The sequence below is a fragment of the Ovis aries genome, chromosome 1 (assembly GCF_016772045.2).
Source record: "Ovis aries strain OAR_USU_Benz2616 breed Rambouillet chromosome 1, ARS-UI_Ramb_v3.0, whole genome shotgun sequence".
Taxonomy (NCBI): domain Eukaryota; kingdom Metazoa; phylum Chordata; class Mammalia; order Artiodactyla; family Bovidae; genus Ovis; species Ovis aries.
The window spans coordinates 97,804,060-97,825,334 of NC_056054.1; the positions used below are offsets into that span (position 1 = coordinate 97,804,060).

The 21,275-nt window shown below is 46.8% G+C and overlaps 1 protein-coding gene across 50 annotated transcripts in view; it reads left to right on the top strand.

Annotated features, from left to right (window-relative positions):
* The window catches only part of PDE4DIP (phosphodiesterase 4D interacting protein), a 204,784-nt gene that overhangs the window by 166,226 nt on the left and 17,283 nt on the right, over positions 1-21,275 (top strand). For 13 of the 50 annotated variants that reach the window (XM_060413545.1, XM_027973777.2, XM_060413529.1 and 10 more), the window contains 14 exons: positions 1,614-2,049; positions 3,180-3,372; positions 4,481-4,600; positions 5,764-6,292; positions 7,696-7,931; positions 8,975-9,026; positions 10,114-10,337; positions 10,959-11,111; positions 13,074-13,259; positions 16,174-16,425; positions 17,465-17,596; positions 18,265-18,384; positions 19,505-19,694; positions 20,261-20,385. In XM_060413545.1, the coding sequence (XP_060269528.1) occupies positions 1,614-2,049; positions 3,180-3,372; positions 4,481-4,600; positions 5,764-6,292; positions 7,696-7,931; positions 8,975-9,026; positions 10,114-10,337; positions 10,959-11,111; positions 13,074-13,259; positions 16,174-16,425; positions 17,465-17,596; positions 18,265-18,384; positions 19,505-19,694; positions 20,261-20,385 (2,948 nt within the window). The remainder of the gene's footprint in view (positions 1-1,613; positions 2,050-3,179; positions 3,373-4,480; positions 4,601-5,763; positions 6,293-7,695; positions 7,932-8,974; positions 9,027-10,113; positions 10,338-10,958; positions 11,112-13,073; positions 13,260-16,173; positions 16,426-17,464; positions 17,597-18,264; positions 18,385-19,504; positions 19,695-20,260; positions 20,386-21,275) is intronic. The other 37 variants (XM_060413556.1, XM_027973821.3, XM_042253289.2 and 34 more) reach the window with 6 other exon arrangements.

Genomic DNA, 21,275 nt, shown 5'->3' on the forward strand with positions numbered 1-21,275 from the left:
CTCAGTCGTGTCCGACTCTTTGTGACCCCATGAATCGCAGCACGCCAGGCCTCCCTGTCCATCAGCAACTCCCGGAGTTCACTCAGACTCACGTCCATCGAGCTTAAGTTTGATTTAAACTTCATTATGTGTAAACTTTCTTGTGCTATCATGGGTGAGAACAGTACATCTCTTTCAATTCCACAGCTGAATATAGAAGCACCACTGATACCATAGAAGATAGACTATGTAATTCGTAATTCTCTGTAATTCTTCTCTTTTGGGAAGATTTTGTTGAGCCTTGCTTTTGTTAGTTTGTATTGTGAAAAGAGAAGGGTTTTCCCCCCCAAATACAAAGTTATGACATAACATTAAATATTCTTTATACCACACTTGTGCCCCTTTCTTTCCCTGTTACACTTCAGTTTTAGTAAAATACCTGTTCCCCTTTTCTCCACTGAGGAAACTCTCACGGTCTCTCTGATTCCTATGTCCTAAACCATGTTCATCCTTAATTCACTCTAGACAAGCTCTGATCTATTCCAAAACTTTAGGATTCTGGGCCATGCAATGTAGAGGCCCAGCGAACTGCTGGTCCTTCAGGCTGTGAATTAGCTACTACCTTTGTGTCTCCTGGTCAACACCTTAAGAATCACCTGTGGAATTTAAATAAAATGTAGATTCTTAGGCCTTAGCTCTTAAGCTTTTTAAACAAGCACCTCCTAGGATTCTGCTGTTAGTATTCCTCAGGTCTGCAGCTGATAAGAGCAGAATTATAAAACTTCTCAGTTGCAGACACTGAACTAACCATAGCACTTAAGAATTTCATGTAAGCATCCAGTGACTCCACTAAGTCAATGAAGTGAACTGCCTTTTTAAATAAATTGCCTTATTAAAGCCATACTTTTTATTGCTTTCATCCAATCCTAGTAAAGGATTTGGTGAGAGGAAAGGCTGCAACCAGAATATCTTGGTGAAAATTAGTTGTTTAGCCCATTATATCTTCTCAGCGAATAGGAATATTCGATGTGCAGCTGGCACTGTGGAGGCTCTGGGGACACTGGGTGAACAGACAGAATTCCCCCTCATGAAGACGAGCTCCTATCGCAGGAGGCAGATAGAAAGCAACTAATTAACATAAGCACATTTGACTACAGTTCTGGTTAGTGGTGTTTGTGTCTTCTGTGTTCCTAGGTCCCAGTCTCTCATCCAGTAGTTGAAAAATGACTGATGATAATTAATAGAACTCTAGTCTACATAATCATAAATTTCTCCCAGGCAATGTCCTTTTTTATTTTTTATTAACAGTAAGTATCCTTGTTTATTCTACAGGCCACTGAAAATTAGAACATGAGTTTGCAAGCATGGGTAAAGACCAGTAGACTGTGTGTCTTGAGTCCAAGATTTTTAGTGATAATGCTGCCAAGTATTTATGGGAGTGTGGGGAATCTCCTGCTCTTCCTGAGCCTTGATTCTTTGTATATAAAATAAGGGATGTTTTAATAGGTCTTAGAGGTCACTTCATGTACTGGGGTGTCTCTGAGTCTCTGATGGACTGAGTTGCGGTTTAACTGGGCTCCTAGGAAATGAGGCCAAGACCAGACCCGGCCCCTGACTGTGTATGTTTCTTGCAGGAACACCATGCTGAGCCTTTGCCTTGAGAATGCAGAGCTGAAAGAGCAGATGGGAGAAGCAATGTCTGATGGATGGGAGATTGAGGAAGACAAGGAGAAGGGCGAGGTGATGGTGGAGACTGTGGTTGCCAAAAGGGGTCTGAATGAGAATAGCCTTCAGGCTGAATTCAGAAAGGTCCAGGGAAAACTGAAGAATGCCCGTAATATCATCAGCCTCCTCAAAGAACAGCTGGTGCTGAGCAGCAAGGAAGGGACTAGTAAGCTTAATCCTGAGCTCCTTGTGCACCTGGCCCAGGAGATCAACAGAATGAACACAGAGCTGGCTCACTCTCCTGGAAAGCGCCAATGCCTAGAAGGGGAGGGTGTGACCACAAGGCCGTGCCCCAGACCCCGGAGCCTTGACCTTGGGGCTGCCCTCACAGTGGATGCTCACCAAGTAAGTGTGGGGTTAGATGAAAAGCCCTTGGATAAAGGCTGGCAATGTCCGTTTTTACCTTAAACTGTTCTGCCCCGTGGGTCAGGAGGTACCATAGGAAGGGCACCTTTGCACCACAAGTAGTGGTAATAATGTTCCTCTAACATCCAGCCTTTAGAAAGGTTTCTTCTACAATATTATCTCATGAATATTACATGAGTAATTAACTTTCATAAATATTTGAATGCTTAATTTTCCAGGCAAGACACTAGGCACTGGAAACAGCCAATAAGACTTCATCTCTGCCCTTCAGATATTCAGCATGGTGGGAAAAGATGGCACAAAACCAGATCATTTCCATAGGATGCAATATAGAGCTACACGGGGCTTTAAGGCAGCCAGTCAGTGGTGTGTAATGACATCTCTTACCTATCACTGCTGTGTACTTCACAGCTCAGCACAGGGGTCTGCTCCTGAGCCTCAGAGGAACTGTCAGGATTCTCTAAGGGGAGGGGGCTGAGCTGCTACTGCTGCTGCTGCTAAGTCGCTTCAGTTGTGTCCAACTCTTTGCGACCCCAGAGACGGCAGCCCACCAGGCTCCCCCGTCCCTGGGATCCTCCAGGCAAGAACACTAGACTGGGTTGCCATTTCCTTCTCCAGTGCATGAAAGTGAAAAGTGAAAGTGAAGTCGGCTCAGTCCTGTCCTACTCTTCATGACCCCATGGACTGCAGCCTACCAGGCTCCTCTGCCCATGGGATTTTCCCGGCAGGAGTACTGGAGTGGGGTGCCATTGCCTGCTGGGGATTAAGTAAAATGGATAGAAGAGGACCGAGAGAACAACTGGGTAGGAATGCAGGGAGAGATGAGTGGAGGTTTCCACCCCTTCTCTTTTCAACCACGAACAAACATTTGCTGAGGGTTCCTCACAGACTCAGGTGGCACTGTGCTGTGTGCTGTAGCAACAGAGATAAATAAAACATCACCCCAGCTCTCCAGGTGCTCAGTCTGGAAAGCAAGTAGCTGCCAAGTGGAATGAGGAGTGTTACGACAGACACACGGATGAAGTACACAGAGTTCGCAAGGCGAAGTGGCTGCCACTGCCTGGGGAGGAGCTCAGATGGCCCTGACTCTGTGCTGGCTCTTTTCACAGCTGGATAACCAGCCCCAGACCCATGACCCTGGGCCACAGTCAGAATTTCGCCTCTCGGGATCCACGAAGCACCTGCGCTCCCAGTTGGCACAATGCAAACAACGCTATCAGGATCTCCAGGAGAAGCTGCTGATATCAGAAGCCACTGTCTTTGCCCAGGCCAACCAGCTGGAGAAATACAGAGTCATGTTTAGTAAGTCTTAAGTTCACCACCACCTGTCTTCTCCCTGAGAAGCTCATGCTTTGCAGACTTCACTCTTCTTTCCCAGTCTCATGGCCAATTTAATCCTGACTATGACCTTAGCATTGTGGAAGTGGATTGTTGTTGTTACCTAGTCGCTAAATCGTGTCCAACTCTTTTACAACCCCATGGATTGTAGCCTGCCAGGCTTTTCTGTGCTTGGGATTTCCCAGGCAAGGATACTGGAGTGTGTTGCCATTTCCTTCTCCAGGGGATCTCCCTGACCCAGGGCTCGAATCCACATCTCCTTTGGCAGGTGGATTCTTCACTGAGCCACCAGGGAAGCCCATGGAAGTGGATACTCAACTTCAATCTGCAGATGGCAGAAACAAATGAATGAATAAAGCAAGTTTGCAGTGACAGCATAGGGAGGGAATGAGCTAACGTCTAGCTTCACTGATTTCTGGTACAGTCAACAGACCGCCTTACCGCTCTCAACATATGTTGATTGTTTCTCTTCTGCTCCTCTTTGCACCACAGTAGACTCTTCAAAAATGTACCATTGTTGTTGGTCTAGAATCAGTGCTTTCTCGTAGAACTTCTGCAGTGACATAAATGTTCTGTATCTACGTCACATGTGGTTATGGAGAACATGAAATGTAGCTAATTCAATTTGGGGATTTAAAGTTTTATTTAATTTTTATCAGTTTAACATAAAACAGTCACGTTTATAACACTTACAGAACAGTGCAGATCTTGGTGTCTTTGAAACTGAGTTAGTTCTGCTCCATTCAAACATTTCCTGAGCCCCCATGAACAAAGCATTTGCTAATTTCCCTGGGGCGTGTAGAGTTGATAGTATGCAGTGTCTGACTTAAACATGTCTGGTCCCAGGGAAGCCCAGGTTATCTGTAGGTAAGCTCACCAATGGGGAACAAGCTCACCTGGTTGAGAGAGGTCCTGCTGCCTGGAGCAGGTGTTTCTTCTCCCACCTCAGTCCAAAGAAGCATCTATCCCACTCTGGGTCTGACCTCCCCAAGGGCCAGGGTGCGTGCTGCTGAGGATGAGAGTGTATGTGGGAAATTTAGATCCTCTGTAGCACGCCCTGTCTGTTCCCAAGCAGGTGGATCATCAGTGAAGCAGGACAGCAAGCAGGTGCAGGTGGACCTCCAGGACCTGGGCTATGAGACCTGTGGCCGAAGTGAGAACGAGGCTGAGCGGGAGGAGAGCACCAGCCCTGGTGAGAGCTTGGGTGTGGGGCTGGCCCTCCCCCACTAAGGGCAGCCTTCACATTTGGGTACTGCTGGCCAATCCCACATCTGATGAGGAGCAGGGCTGAGGGGTGCAGTAGGCTGAAGGGGACACAGGACAGAGGGGGACAGAAAGTTTGGAGAACTCATGCCCAAAATGAGGCTGAGTGTGAGTTTGAATTTCTACAATTAGTTTTCAACATGCTACCTGTTTAAAAAACAATTTCAGTGTGAACTTTAAAAAAAAAGTTCTATCCAACTGATTATTTTAGAAAAAATACTGTGTGTGTGATAGTTGCTCAGTTGTATCTGACTCTGTGACCTCATGGACTGCAGCCTGCCAGGCTCCTCTGTCCATGGAATTCTCCAGGCAAGAATACTGGAGCGGGTTGCCATTCCCTTCTCAAGAGGATCTTCCCAACCCAGGGATCAAACCCAGTCTCCTGCATTGCAGGCAGATTCTTTACCATCTGAACCACCAGAAAAAAAAAAAAAAACTAAACTAAAGTCTATTTATTAATGAGAAGATCAAATGAGCTTTGAGTGAGTCAGTGAAAGTTGCTCAGTCATGTTCAACTCTTTGAGACCCCATGGACTATACAGTCCATGGAATTTTCTAGGCCAGAATACTAGAAAGGGTAGCCTTTTCCTTCTCCAGGGGATCTTCCCAACCCAGGGATAGAACCCAGGTCTCCCACGTTGCAGGCAGATTCTTTACTAGCTGAGCCACAAGGGAAGCCCAAGAATACTGGAGTGGGTAGCCTATCCCTTCTCCAGCGGATCTTCCTGACCCAGGAATTGAACCAGGGTCTCCTGCATTGCAGGCCGATACCAACTGAACTATCAGGGGGATATGCAAACTGAACATCTAAAAAAAGTGTTTTTCTGTTATGAAAGCACTTTAGCTATAGGGACATCCACCAAATTGAAATTGAGGAGAAAAACACTGAGTAAAATAGAAGGTGAGCACACCTGACTTGCAGGGCTCTTAGAGGACAAGAAATACAGCATTTGGAGGCTAGCACAGTGCCAGCACTGAATAAAGTACTGCTTTAACTTTTGTTCTAGTAATTATTGTCCTCAAGACCTTGAAGGGCATGGCCTCAGCAGCATGCCCAGCTTCGCTCAGGAGGATGTCTTTGTCTTTTCTCAGAGTGTGAGGAGCACAACAGCCTCAGGGAAACAGTCTTGATGGAGGGGCTGTGCCCCAAGCAGGGACACCTGGGCTCCACAATAGCCAGCCCCCCTGGGAAGAAGCCCCCGGACAGCCAACTGGGGAAGCAGGAGGAGCTCCGGGCATACGGAAAGTCAGAAGACATCTCTGTCCTACGTAAGGACATCAAAGATCTGAAGGCCCAGCTGCAGAACGCCAACAAGGTCATTCAGAACCTGAAGAGCCGGGTTCGGTCCCTCTCAGTTACAAGCGATTATTCATCTAGTCTGGAGAGACCCCGAAAGCTGAAGGCCATTGGTGCCCTAGAGGGATCTTCACCGCACAGTGTCACTGATGAGGACGAGGGGTGGCTGTCTGATGGCACTGGGGCTTTCTACCCTCCAGGGCTTCAGGCTAAAAAGGATCTGGAGAGTCTGATCCAGAGGGTGTCCCAGCTAGAAGCCCAGCTCCCAAAAACTGGGACGGAAGGGAAGCTGGCCGAGGAGCTGAGATCTGCCTCGTGGCCTGGGTAAGGAGGGTGCTCTGTGGATCATTGCTTGACTGAAGATGTCTAAGTTAATGTGTGAAATAGGGAAGCCCAGGCAGGTAGAAGAGAGAACCCATTGGGGCAGTCAGAGAGGACCTATTTCAAAGGTAGCCCTGGGTGTTAAGAAAGGACACATGACCCCTGCTGGGAGATACCAGGTCCCTGGGATTTCCTCTTAGGAATGTCTTCATACAAGTAGTAAAACTGGAGGCAGACTTTCTGGGTTTGAATCCTAGCTCCAGTACTTACAGGCTATGCAAGCCTCCTTAGTCTTCCTGAGCCTGTTTCTTTATCTATTAAATGAGGATAATAAGAAAACCTATCTCAAAGGGTGGTTATTAGGTTTAAATGAATTAATCCAAGTACTTATAATAATGCCTAGCACATATTAAAGCTCTCAACACTATTTGCCATAACTATTATTGTTATTGATACTTTGTATTGAAAAACACTGGACTAGATGTCCATCTCGGTATCCAGGTTATCTATGCTGAGTAACAAACTACCCCAAAGTAGGGCATTCAAATAGTAATTTATGTGAATGGCTGGGCTTAGTAGGGGTAGCTCTCACTTGGGGTCTCTCATGCCGTCTCTCATGCTGGGGCTGGAGTCACTGTCTGCCTAGACACGGCTTCTTCATCCACGTGTCTGGTGGTACAGTGCTCCCTGGCTTCTCTCTTTCTGCATGTGGCTTCCTGTCTTCCGGGGCCTGTCCTCCTGGCCTGGGCCTCTCATAGTGGTGGTCTCAGGGTAGTTTCACTTCAGCATGGTAGCTGGCTTCCAAGAGTCAGGGAGTAAAAGTTGCCCGGTGAATTAAGAGTGATTCCTGGACTTGGCGCAGTGTCACAGAGCCCACACAGATTTGAGGAGGTAGAGAATGACTTCCACCTAACGATGAAAGAGGGGCACAGCCACACTGTAGCCAAGCATGTGGAACGGGAGCTCGAGTAATGGCCATCTTTGCAAATACAGCCTGCCGTGATATAGATGGTCTTTGAAGTAGAAGACATGAAAGGACATATTTGGATTTTTAGTATTTATTGAGTACCTACTCAATAAATATATTCATCATTTATTATCAACTATAAGTCTACACTATATTGGTGCTGTAAGGGAAGTAAAATACAGCACGGTATTTACCCCCACAGAACTTATTTTTCACTTTTGGCACATGACTAATGTATAGTAAACAGTGGAGGAATGCTGCTGTACCATGTTGTTTGATGCAAGTTTGTCAGAACAGAATTTACTCTTAAACAGATCCTTTGGTTTTGGTGCCAGAATTCAGCATAAACTGAGGAATTCTTAGAGATACAGAAATCTCTACAGAAGCTCCCATAGCTTAATTTTCCATTCTCACTCTTTCCTCTTCTTTCATTCATTAGGAAATATGATTCCCTGATTCAGGACCAGGCCCGAGAACTATCCTACCTACGTCAGAAAATACGGGAAGGGAGAGGTATCTGTTATCTTCTCACTCAGCACTCGAAAGACACGGTAAAGTCTTTCGAGGACCTCCTAAGGAGCAACGACATTGACTACTACCTGGGGCAGAGCTTCCGGGAGCACCTCGCCCAGGGCAGCCAGCTGACAGAAAGGCTCACCAGCAAACTCAGCACCAGTAAGTCGGTCTCATGGCTTTGGGACCCTCTCAGTGACTCCCAGAGCCCAGCTCCAGGTGCCCATCTCACCTCCACCACAGCTGTTAACCCAAGTCCTGCTTCGGCTTCATTCCTGGGGGCCGTTATGAGATCAGGACTGGTCTGTGGGCCGCACAGAGGAGGAAGCACAGGGTCGGAGAGGCCGTGATTGCAACTGTAGAAATGTCATCATTTATGGACTGTGCCCTTTGGGAAAGGAGGCTGAGTTCATCCAGTGTTGGGGGAGAAAGGGAGGAGGGATGGGAGGACTTCATGGCAATAAAAAGAGGCCTGAATTGAGAACTGCAGGACACAAGCTGTAGCCTGATGCTACCATTCAGTCTCTGTGGGCAAATGGCTTAACTTTTGAAATCTTTGACATCTCTTGTTTTTTCCCCTATTGCCCGGCATCACACATGAATATAATTCAAATAGAGATAAAGGACAGCACCATGTCCACTTGAACATGGGCACTGAACATCACAGTACACAGGCTAGGAATATTGGTCACAGTTAGAGTCTTTTACTTAGAATTTCCTGAGAGCACCCGAGGGGGCACGGCAGGATCAGTTTTGGGGGCCAACCAGCCCACATCCCAGTGGCAGGTGCAGAGGTGGGACAGGGTTGTTGGTCACTTCCTCAAAGCAAAAGCAGGTTCTATGTGAAAGCTATGAGGGGACATAGAGCTCTCACCTGGGAGTCGTTCTGTGGCAGGCTTGGAGCCTGGTATGTTATGGAGGGAATCTGGCCAAGTGCCTTTTGGAATTTTTTTTGCATTGATTTGGGGCAGAGGCAGTCATGATGGTGATTGCCAGGTCAGGGAGGTTCTGCCTGGTGAGTGCTAGAGATCCTGCAGGTCTGTTCTCTAAAAATGCAGCATGAGGTCTCGAGATTAATTCTTCCACATGTCCTGACCACACATAAAGTGGTCACTATTTTGTGCTTGAATAGGCTCTTGCACTTGTAATGTGTAAAGTGAGACCTGTTTAATTTCTTACTGTTTCTTTCTGAATTTGGTTTGCAGAGGATCATAAAAGTGAGAAAGATCAAGCTGGACTCGAGCCACTGGCTCTGAGGTAATTCAAATAGAATCTGGTAAAGAAATTGGGAACAAGGCCTAAGGGATCAAAGAGGGCTGCAACTTCACAAGTTGGAAGTGGGGAGGGGGTATGGAAAGTACTGATTGTAATGAATTCATTTGTTCATGAAACACCTACCTGTTCTTTTTAGCTTAATTCTTTACACTCTTTTGATAGAATTCTGTTGATTTCTATTTGTATAATGATTCTCCAGGCTTAGTAACCTAGAGTCAGTCTGACCTAAAAGTAAACTTACCAGATTTCAAGGGTCCTTAGCACCCCAAGGATCTCCTCTGCTCCCCGACTCTGTGTGTTTAAATACACGGTGTGCTTTTTGCCAAGTTGGCTTACCCCCAAGTTGAGTTAGCAGCTAGTTTAGTGGCCACACAGTTTCCTTGGGAAAAAAAGAATTGTATTACAGTTCCTAATAAAATTCCTCAATGTTGCAGATCTTGGGAGGCTACAGTGCTTTGGAAACCAGTTTCCAATGAGTCACTGCATGTTTTCTTATTATGTGCAATAAAGTTCAGGCTTAGAGTTCTTTGTAGTTGCCAGTTCAAATCCCTTTGTGTCATGAGTGTGCTTTAGACCACTCAGTGCTCCTCCAAATATCTGTGGTGAAGGACAAAGGATTTTGTTTTTCTCTCTAATCTATCATAGACACACACATGGTCTGTATCTTAATCAACCAGATGATTCTACTTACGTACTCTTGGATGTTGTGAGAATGCCACACTGCTGTGTTTCTTGGTGCTCACCGTCTATTTCTGTGCTTACGTTGTTGGAGACCGGGAACCAGGAGTTCTCGGACTCCAGCTGTCCTGGGGACCATGCTTGGATCAGCAGTGTCTTAGAGGGCTGGCTGAGCCTCTGCAAGTCCTCAGTGTATCATGTGGCCAGTGCACTGGGCACCTCTTGCTCCCCCTCCCTCTGCACCCAGCCTCCTTCTCACTCCTAAACCAGAGATGGGTAATTTCATTTATTCTTTGCAGGCACAGTCCCCTTGACTTACGTAGTTTTCCTCATAAGGACTAGCTCATCCAGTGATTCTGGCTTCCCCTGTTGTCCTCCTTCACCCCACTAGGCTTAGCAGGGAGCTGCAGGAGAAGGAGAAAGTGATTGAAGTCCTGCAGGCCAAGCTGGACGCCCGCTCCCTCACGCCGTGCAGCAGTCACGCCCTGTCTGACTCTCAGCGCTCTCCCAGCAGCTCCTCATTCTTGTCTGATGAGCTGGAAGCCTGCTCTGACATGGACATCGCCAGCGAGTACACACACTATGAAGAGAAGAAAGCTTCACCTGGTCACTCAGGTAGCCTCCACTTTCTGAGTGGAACCACCTTTTTCTAGGCTGAGAGGAGACTTCCACATCCAGGCTTTATAGATACACCTTGGCCTGTGTCAGGCTGAACCATGCCAAACATAGGCCCCAGTGGGTCAGGACCTTTGCTTTGCTCCTGACTCTATGAGTTGACCCTGTCACTGGGTCTCCACTCTCACCTGGATGCTGTTGGACCAGGCAGATCACAGTGGGGAGAGTGAGAAGAGGATGGAGACTTTTGCTTCCCCACTGCCTCACAGGCACACAATCTGTCTGATTGGTCTCCTTCTATAAGATGGGATGTCTTATCCCTCCAGCCAGCTGCAGCTCCTGAACCCCTGAGTTTCCTTGGGTGTCCACATATGCTGCTGCACTTGCCTGGTATTTTTGGAGGTGCCTTTGTCTTGGTTCCCAGCTCTGAGCCCCACTGTTACCTCTCAGGTGGCTTTTCTCACTGAAGGAGCAGTCTGCAAGTAAGGAATGAAAGCTGCTCACAGTGCTTGTGCTTGGTGCTTTCCCTGAAAACAAGGCTCTGCCCTGGTTAAATTGTAAGATCAGATTCCAGTTCTTTGTAAAATACCAAACATGTTCTTTCATTCATGGGTTTTGTAGATTCCATCCATCATTCGAGTCATTCTGCTGTACTGTCTTCCAAACCATCAGCAACCAGTTCATCTCAGGGGATTAAGGCCGAACCCAGCAGCAACCCTATCAGCTTCCCAGCTCCCCAGAATCCCCCCAACGAGGCCAGCCAGGCCCATCCAGGTATGCACTAGCCAATGGGGCAGGGGCTTCATCTCCTCTCACTCAGCTTTGAATTTTCTTCAGGGACAAGAAAAGCACCATTAGGAGCTTAGATACATTGGATCCTGGACAAAAATCAAGAGACCATTTAAATTCACTATTAGGGTCTGACTAGTCTTTAACTACTGTAGAAAAATAAATAATCCACATCAGACTTTGATCTGCATACCAATTTTGACCAGTCATTGGCTAATCATTTTAAAAGAATCATCTTCATTTCTTTCTCTCATTTCACCCTGGGAATCAAAGAGGCAAAATGTTTCTCTCAGGATTATTGTAGCCAGAGAGCAAAAAGAAATTTCCCTCTGCTGCTCCCTTGTATGATTTCCCCATTTTATCTGCAGAGGAGCCTCTGTAGTTGGTGGGACTATTTCCTTCATAGCTGAGGATGCTTCAGTATCCTTAGAAGGGATTCTGTTCACATTACATTATCTTTCATGGTTTTATGAATGGGTTGGTGGTCCTTGATATATATATGGTGTATATCTTGGACCGACAGAGTTGTATATTTCATTTACCTGCCTCAGGTTAGTTACCAGGGGGTGTATTATCCAATCACAGCTCCACACTAGCAAGGGCACAGGACAGGCAAACCTTATTCTCACCTGCTGCCCCCCAACAAAACGGGCTGGCTGGCTGCCTTCAGTGTGGTTGTGGTGAGGCTGCATTCAGTAGAGATGCCTACAGAAGAACGACACTTTTCTTCTGCTGTCCTTGTCTCTCTTGAGAGCAAGTCAACCAAATCTTAAGGAAAAGAATGTGTCCAGCTCTTTCTGGGCTCAAAGTTTCTGGGCCTAAATTTCCAGCTAAACCAGGAAATCATGGGGAAAAACCATTTGCCAAGCACTGTAGACATCTCTGTGAATGCTTTGGGATTAAAAAGAGCAGAAGGTCGAAGGTTTTAGAATCAGAATGCCTCCCTGAAGGAGGCCTGGGCTGTGACACTTGGTAATTCAGGGGTCTTGTACTGCTCTGGTACTATGTCAGCATCCTGGGATAAGGGATGTTTTTCAGAATGTGATCACCATCTTCTGTGTGAAACAGTCTCCACAAGTCTAGACGTCTTGGTTTCTGCTCCCTCTGTGGACTACATGCCCGTCAACTGTTTTTAGGAAAAGGAGAGAGATTCAAACTTCCCAGGCTTCCTGAAGTCTATAGATGGGCTGCATAATGATCACTTGTGAAGTTTTTTCTTTTAAAAAAGTTTCTGCCAGAGTTTATGATTCAGTAGGTTTGCAGCAAGGATGGAAGAATCCACATATGTTAAGAATTTTTCTTAAACTATTTGAATGTCCAGACAGATTTGCATGCCACTGTGTCTAAGTCAGTTTGCCAAGGCTTTTATTTTTCCTTTGGTGAATGAGCGCGGTGGTTTGGGATTCTCACGTTTGCTTCCATCAGCCTTGAATCTCATGCCTCAGTCATGCCAGCGTCCCCACCCTCCTAGCCTACTCCTGTCCTCCTCAGGGCGAGTCCTGTTCTTTCAGGAGTTCTAGGTGTGGGGGAGTCTTGTCATGGGGGCCAGGACTGGCCCATGCTGGCAGCAGCACCCCAGGGCCCCTGAGAGCACTCAGGCGGAGCCATCCTGACTTGCCATGCCCGGGTGGCTAGGATGGGGCTCTCACGGCTGCCTGAGCTATGGTAATGCTACCTTGCCTTTTCATAACCAGCTGTTTTCAAGATGAGCATAGAATGTGAATGCAGGATAGCCCTGGCAGGGGAGAGGAAGGAGGGAGTGAGATAAGTCAGCCTCTTGGGTAGCTGTGCTCCCCCTTGGCCATCTTAGTCATCACCACATTGAATGACAGACACTCCCCAAGGAGTGTCAGGAAATAGTTCCACCTTCTCAATCTTTTACCCATTCTTTTCTCTCCCTTTCAGTCTAATGACTTATGTCCTTTCTCCCTAACTTTCTGTTTCTAGGCCTTCATTTCCAATCCATACCCACGCTGGTTAGCCTTCCCCAGGCACCACTGCCCTCAGCTCCACCCAGCTTCCTGCCTTTCAGCTCTGCTGGCCCTCCCCTCCCTGGCTGCTGTGAGACACCCATGGTCTCCTTGGCAGAGGCTCAGCAGGAGCTGCAGATGCTGCAGAAGCAGTTAGGAGAAAGTGAGCACTTCCTGCTGCATTTGTGTGCTTGTGAATGGTGGACCCACACTGTGTGTCTCTGCATGGCTTTGGCTGGATGGCAGAGTTTTAAAAATAACACAGGGGTACACGCTATCAGTGGACGATTGAGGGAGAGCTGCGCTTGCTGTTTTTGGAAATATATTTGCTGTTATCTTTTTTATGTGTGTGTTTCATCAGTTAGTAGGTAACTAACGATCCTCCTATGTGAAATAAGAAAAGAACTTCACATGATGAATTTGCCCTCTAGTAGTGCTTTAAAAAAAACTAGAAAGCAATTTGAAATTACCTCGTAACCATGGTCTGTGCCTGTAAAGAAGAGCTTGGATGGGCAAGAGATTGATGGTCACCATACAGAGAGTGTCCAATGACCTAAGACCACAGCTGGGAATGTGTACAGCTTGAGCCCCATTTAGACCACATTAATATTCCTGAAATTGGATACACTGTCTACTCTAACATTAGTTTGATTTCTAGCTAGACTGAGATCATTTTTAAGGAGAGTCTGCACAGTGTTCTTGCCTGGAGAATCCCAGGGACGGCAGAGCCTGGTGGGCTGCCGTCTATGGGGTCGTACAGAGTCGGACACGACTGAAGCGACCTTAGCAGCAGCACATGTTCCTTCCAGCAGGCAGTGAGGTCTAAGAGGCTACTTTCTGCTACCAGTGTTACACAGGTATAGCAACCTAAGTACCTACCAACGTGAACATGGTCTTACCTTGTATGACAGAGCCAGGGCAGAGAACTAAAACTCAGAGAGTGAGGTTACTTGATCAAGGTCACTAGTAAGGGGGAGAAATGGACTTGAATTTGGATCTTCTGCTCCTGGTTCCATGTTTCCATTATACCTTCTCCATCTAGAATGGTTTTGTTACAGTCCTGCTGAGAGCACAGGCTGAGCTCAGCTGAACAATGCTGGAGGCCCCTTGCAAAAGTCTTTTCTCTCTTTAGAGATGACAGGAAGGTGCTATTCTCTCTGAACTAGAACTTGCTACCATGCTACCACAGCAGATCTGGAACCAACAATTGACGGATAACAAATCTATTCCATGCCGAAAGGCAAAAGTGTTCACTAGATTACTTTTCTTTTCCTCACTTCCTTTTCCTTCACCTTTCCGCTTTATCACATTGTCTTTGCCCAAAGGGAAAGACAGGAAGAAGAGCACCATGCATGAAATGGTCTGCTGATGCAGGTTGAACTGGAGTCACAACCGGTCTGTTCAATGGGCCAGATTTTGGATGGTCCAGCCTTGGTGAGAAAGGCTGTAGCCCTTTCTTTGCCTCGTTAAGCACAGTCCTCTCCAAAGAGCTCATCAGCTCTCCTCCTTTGCTTTAAACCAAGCTTCTGAGTGGATAGTGGTGCATGGCAGCTTCTCAGGTCTCTGTGGAGCTAAAATCTTCTTGTGCAAGTGTCTGTCTGGTGTTTTTGCATGGTTTAGGGCATGCACTCTGTATTGTGTGGCTGGGGAGACTGGATCATGAGACTGTTACTATCCCTGTTACTGATAGATTTGAAGCCTCCTACGATCTTGGTGAGAAAGTAAGCTGAGTGTCAGCAACCACTGATTTCCCCCTTTGCCTTGTGTGGGGTTGGGTTGAAAGTGGTGTGGACTAGGTAGGGAGACACGTCTCTTTTAAATCCTGGACTGTAATTTGGATGCTTACACGTTTCATCCTCCTCCTTAATTTCCAGTGATCCTAATGAATATCTAGTATTTTTCAAACTGAGGAAGGGGAGATACTTGACAATACTTCTCAAACTTTCCTGCCTATTAGAATCAGCTAGGGCGATTTTAAAACATTCAGTGCACAAGCTGTACCACATACCAATTAAGGTCAAATCTCTGGGGAACCAGGTACCAGTGCTTGCTTTTACATTGTCTCAGATGATTCCAGAATATAGCCAAATTTGAGAACAGTTATAAATAAGGATCAAAATTGACAACTGCCAACTACATTAATCCCTTAAAGGGGATTGGCTTGGTTGGAAGAAACCAGGACCTCACTCCTCACTCCTATTTCTTAGGCAGAGCTACCTGTTTACTCTGCTGCTCGTGTTGATAATCCCTGGAAGAAAACAGTCTTCTGAAAGTGAATATTCTGAACTATAGCCGGTTCACTTCTTTCCCTCTCTCACCCAGCTGGGATTATTTTTAAATAGAAGCGGAGATGATGGGAAGGCCCATGATTTCACAGGATCTATGAAGGCATCAGTCTATGAAATGAAAGGTCCTACCTCCCCCATGGGAGAGTGTTCGTGACTCTTCAGATACAAGTGATGATATTTCAGTTCCTTGAATCGTGTTGAGTAAGATTCAAATCACCCCTTACCTCACACAGAACCTCCCCCAACCTCAGCAAAACATTCACTTGAGTGACTGGGGCCACCATTCTAGCTGGATTGATGCCCCCTTCCTCTTTTGACAACCCCAAAGGAAAATTGGGAAAACTGGGGAGTGACACACTCACTTTGGCTTCCGGAACAGCAAGTACTCCCAGAAACACACACATTCCTGTTCACAGGTGTGCTCAGTGCTATGGCCCATCACACTCTTACCCCCTGACTTTCCCAGGGAGGTCTACCCAGGACCTTCCCTGGACTCTATCAGGAGGCATTATCATAGGAGCCAGGATTAGGGCCGCAGGACTTTCCTTTTGTGCACATGGCTGACTTTAAGATGCTTTATTCACCCCCTACCTCTTGTGTCTCATGCTAGCGAATACAAGGGGTTAGTGCTGTAGCTTCTGGGTGTCAGTCTTCATCTCACTGGTATTCCGCAGCCGACTGGGACCTCAGCCCGTGTGTCCCTTCAGTGTCTGTTCTTCTCAGTCACACGTTTCCTGGCTGATCCTTGTGTTCTGCTAGTGCTTCTCACTCGTGTTTCCTTCTGCGCAGGTGTCACCAGTGTTCATCCTGCTTCTCCGGCCACACTGCCAACCAACCCTCCAGAAGCCAGATCTTCCCCCTACCTCAACCCTCCCCAGCCCCTCTGTCCTCTGAGGAGCACCACGGAACGGAGTAGAATCCTGGAGCCTGGGTACCTGGGCAGCAGTGGCCAGTGGGACATGATGAGGCCTCAGAAAGGGAGCATGTCCGGGGACCTATCCTCAGGCTCCTCCATGTACCAGCTTAACTCCAAACCAACAGGTAAATACAAAGCCGAGCAGGTCAATTGTTTCTCTAAACCATATGAAACCCCTTACATTTACCAGTTACCCTGGTAACTGTACATGTACACTTACAACTCCTTTACATGCACCCCTATATGGGAGGAGGCCCATGGGGCTTGCTTAGCACCAGCTGTCCTGTGTTTGAAATCAAATTACTCTTTTTTAGGGTAAAAGTGACAGGTTATTTAATTTTAAACCTTTTTTTTTTTTGTATTGGGGTATAGCCAATTAACAATGTTGTGATAGTTTCAGATGAGCAAAGGGACTCAGTGATACCTACACACGTACCCATTCTCCCTCAAACTCCCCTCCCATCCAGGCTGCCACATAACGTGAACAGAGTTCTGGATACTATATAGTAGGTCCTTGTTGGTTATCCATTTTAAATATAGCAGTGTGTACATGTCCATCCCAAATGCCCTAACTATCTCTTTCCCCCAACCTTCTCCCTGGCAACCATAGGTTTGTTGTGAGTTTGTGAGTCTCTTTCTGTTTTATAAGTAAGTTCATTTGTATCATTTCTTCTTAGAATCCACATATAAGGGATGTCACATGGTATTTCTCCTTCTCTGGCTTCACTCAGTATGACGATCTCTAAGTCCATTCATGTTGCTGCAGTGGATCATTTTTTATGGCTGAGTAACTTTCACTTTTCACTCCCATGCATTGGAGCAGGAAATGGCAACCCACTCCAGTGTTCTTGCCTGGAGAATCCCAGGGACGGGGGAGCCTGGTGGGCTGCCGTCTATGGGGTCGCACAGAGTCGGACATGACTGAAGCGACTTAGCAGCAGCAGCAGCAATATTCCACTGTGTGTGTGTGTCTGTGTGTATACATCTTGGTGGAGCCAATTCACTCTTTAAACAAAGTCACCTGAGCTCCCATATGCCCATGAGAGAGGACAGTGATGTTTAGGGATCTTGCTGAGAGGCCACTGGCAGAGCCCCCCTAGTGGGCCCCACTAGCAGACAGGATGCTCCATCTCCACCTCCTCCTGTCCTTCTGGGTGGCTGCAGGGGCTGACCTGCTAGAGGAGCATCTTGGTGAAATACGGAATCTGCGCCAGCGCCTGGAGGAGTCCATCTGTATTAATGACCGCCTGCGGGAGCAGCTGGAACACAGGCTCAGCTCCACTGCCCGCGAAAGCGGTAGGAGAGGCCCAGGGCCTCCTATTTCCGATCTAATTGGGGAGAATCTGAAGGTTGCCCCAGAGAAGAGAGTCACAGATTTCAAAGCACTGTAGTCTGCTTTCCTCCACTTGCTCCTTACAGTCAGCAAGGCAGGGGCAAGGACCATTCCCCTCCCTTTGTTGCTGTAGCTGAGCTCAGAGAGTAACTCTCCTCACTGCAGATCTAACAGATCTGGTCCCCAGAATCCTCTGGCTTCTTGTTCACCCTCAAGCTGCTCATTTGCTGCCTGCTGACTTCTGTGCCCTGGTTCTGTGATTGGCATGTGGTGGAGCCAGGTCTGCAAAGCCTCCCACAGCCGTTTACCAAGGTGGCCTTCCTGCCCACACTCTCCCCCAGGCTGCTGACACTGGGAGGCCGGCCTTTCCAAACACCCTTGACCTGTCCACACTGCAGCAGGAGCAGCTATTTAGGGAATAGAGCCTCCTGAACAGCTCACCCAGGGCACAGGAAATGCATGCAAAGAACCCATGCAGAGGAGCCACAGGAAAGCCAGGCATTCGGCTCAGGACGCGAGTCTCAAAGTTTTCTGTTGGGTTGGGACAGTGTCTTTGGAGACAGAGAATGAACAAACAGAGAGCCTCTGTTACCCAAACGTGTAACTTACCTGCTTGCACTTCCCCGGACAGGCTCAACCTCTAACTTCTATAGTCAGGGCCTGGAGTCCACACCTCAGCTCTCCAATGAGAACAGAGTCCTTAGGGAAGAAAACCACAGGCTTCAGGCTCAGCTCAGTCATGTTTCCCGAGGTGAGTGCCAAAAGTCACAAACTGTGGTCAGTGTTGTATCCCTTTCGCCCCTGGCCACACCCATCACCAATTGGAGAAGCAAAGAGAGGAGGTGGAGAGAACAGAGCTACTCAGACCCACCAACATCAAACTCCCATAGCTTTTCTCACTCTAGAAAGGGCTATTTCCTGACAGTGCCCAACCATGGGCCTTCAGATGCCTAGGCTCCAGGGAGGAGGAGCTTTAGGAAATCCACTTCTGTGCAACTCACTTGCAGTAATTCAGTCATTAGCTATCAAACTAGACACCAGTTAGTGCCTGTCCTACCTCCCCACAACTCACAGCTAGTTTGGACCCAGGAAAGGGAGGAGCAGGAGGCCTATACACCCCCTCAGGTTCTTCCAAGACCTCTCTGAAGCTCCCTGTGTCCCTCTCGTGCTGATGTGCTATCTGATGTCTCCTCTCCATCTCCCTCCTTACACACTCAGGGCTCCTCTTTGGTACCCGGTCCTCATGACTGTGTCTGGAGATGCTATAAAAACATCTTCCAGAGCTTTCTCAACACTAGTGAGTGGGCATCTATGTGTAGGCATCATTTCCTTTGGGGCTTGGGCAGGGCAGGGGGTGGTGGTGGTGGGCGGTGACCTTAATTGAGTTAATGAAATCAATGTATTTTCAATCACAAATTATTTTTATTTACAAATATTTATTGAATAGCCAAATAGACAAAGAATAGTGGCTAAGAGGATTAAGCCCAGAATGAAATAATGCTTGCAGGAAAGGAAAAAGACATTCAGAGAGGTTTCTACATAAGCTTCTTGATCCTTGGCAAAACTCACGAGTGGATTATTACATAGAGGGTATGTGAGTACTTAGAAAATAGAGTTAGGAAGTAGAGTGTGTTCCCTAAAACCAAGGCGGGCCATACTGAATCACAGCAGCAACCTCTTTCTGCAGAGAAAGAGGCTCCCACTCCTTGGAGTGTGTGGATGTAACAGCAGACACTGGCTTTGCCTCCCCGGCAACATAAGCTGGCCTTCCTTTCACCTTAGTTCTGTTTGTCGGGATGGATGTGCTTGGGCTTAATCTTCCTGCTGACCTTTGACCCTACAATATAAGTACTCCTGTGTCCTGCTACCAGAGCACTCCCAGGAAACAGAATGCCTGAGGGAGGCTCTGCTGACCTCTCGATCCCGGCTTCAAGAGCTGGAAATGGAGCTGGAGCACCAAAAGGTAGACCGGCAGCAGTTACTGGAAGACCTGAAGGAGAAGCAGCAGGAGATCTTGCATTTCCAGGAGGAACGACTGTCTCTCCAGGAGAAAGACTCCAGGTTAGCGGGAGCCCGTTGAAGATGGCCCCATTTTCAGATTTAGAAAAAGTCAGTGAATGGTCCTTTTTGGAAACCTCAATATCCCCTCTGCTATTTCAGATTTATGGGTAACTTTGAACAGAAGGAATGACTTCTCTAGGAATGACTTTTTCACTCCAAAGTTGAGAGAGTAAAACCCTCATGTAAGGCTTCAGCATATCAGATTCTGGAGAGAGTACTTCCAATGAGTTTTAGGATATTAGTCCCCTCATTACCTAGGAGGTCTACACCGGCCTTGGTGCTGCTTCCCTGCATAAACCCTGTAACTGCTGGACAGCATGACAAGACATGGTGGGGCAGTAAGAACACCAGGTAGTGTGTCCCAGGTGTGATAGCTAACAGCACAGTTCTAAGCAAAGGGACTTTTCTGAGCCTCTCTTGCCACATCTGTAAAATAAAGGCAGTGGTTTTCATGATACCTCAGTTGACATCTAGGGCTAAAATTCTATGATGCAAAAGTTGGCTCAGAGCCTCTTGCCCTGATGGCAATCCACCTGCTCAGTGGACCCTTGCTTCTCCCTTGCCAGGCTGCAGCATAAGCTGGCCCTCCTGCAGCAACAGTGCGAACAGAAACAGCAGCTTTTCCAGTCCCTCCAGTCAGAGCTACAGATCTATGAGGCACTTTATGGTGACTCCAAGAAGGGGCTGAAAGGTATGTTTTCCCTTCTTCCCCACCCTGTGAGCTTCTTGTTCTTGCTAAAGCTTCCAGTGAAGTCTTTACCTTGGGAGTTCTGGAGATCTTGGAACTTACTTTGTTCTATCTGAGAAAAAGCCTCAGTCATTGAGGATCCCAATAAGAAGGGGGGAACACTCACACACAAAGCCCAGATGCTGGTGACAAGAGCAAGATTCAGCCTACAGATCCTTAAAAACAGGCTATAAGAGTCAAACTTCACCTACCTGGATGGTCTGAGACAAGTTAATCAAAGTCCAGATTATACAGTGATTTAAAAAAAAATGCAAAGAACCATTCTGGTGGTGCCATCATTTGAAAACTTCTCAGATGCGAATTCTGATCACCCAGGCAGAGATTGTTGCAGGCAACCAGCTCCCAAGCTGACCTTTCCCCAAGTGAGAAAAAAGTTTTCTTTAAAGACATTTTTATTCTGGGTATAATTAACTTATCAGAAAAATAATTTGCATATATTTCTCTAAGTCCTGTTAGTGTCTTTGAAAGACAGCACTTTTTAGATTTTATTGAACATCAGATTTTTTCTTTTATTATTTATGCTTTTCTTTATGTCCTAGTGAAGAAAGCTTTGTCTATCTCAAGGTCATGAAGATTTCCTTGTATTTTTCTTCTTGAAGTTTTATAGTTTTTGCTCTTATGTTTAGGCCTGTGTTTCATTTTGAATTAATTTTGTATATGATGTGAGAAAAAGGTTAAAGTTCTTTTTTCCCCATATTGATATCCAGTTTTTCCAGCACCATTTGTTACAAAGAATGTCCTTTTCCCATTTAATTACCTTCGCAGCTTTGTTGACAATCAACTGACCATAACTTCTGTTAGTAATACTTTATAATTTTTGGTATATTCATCTT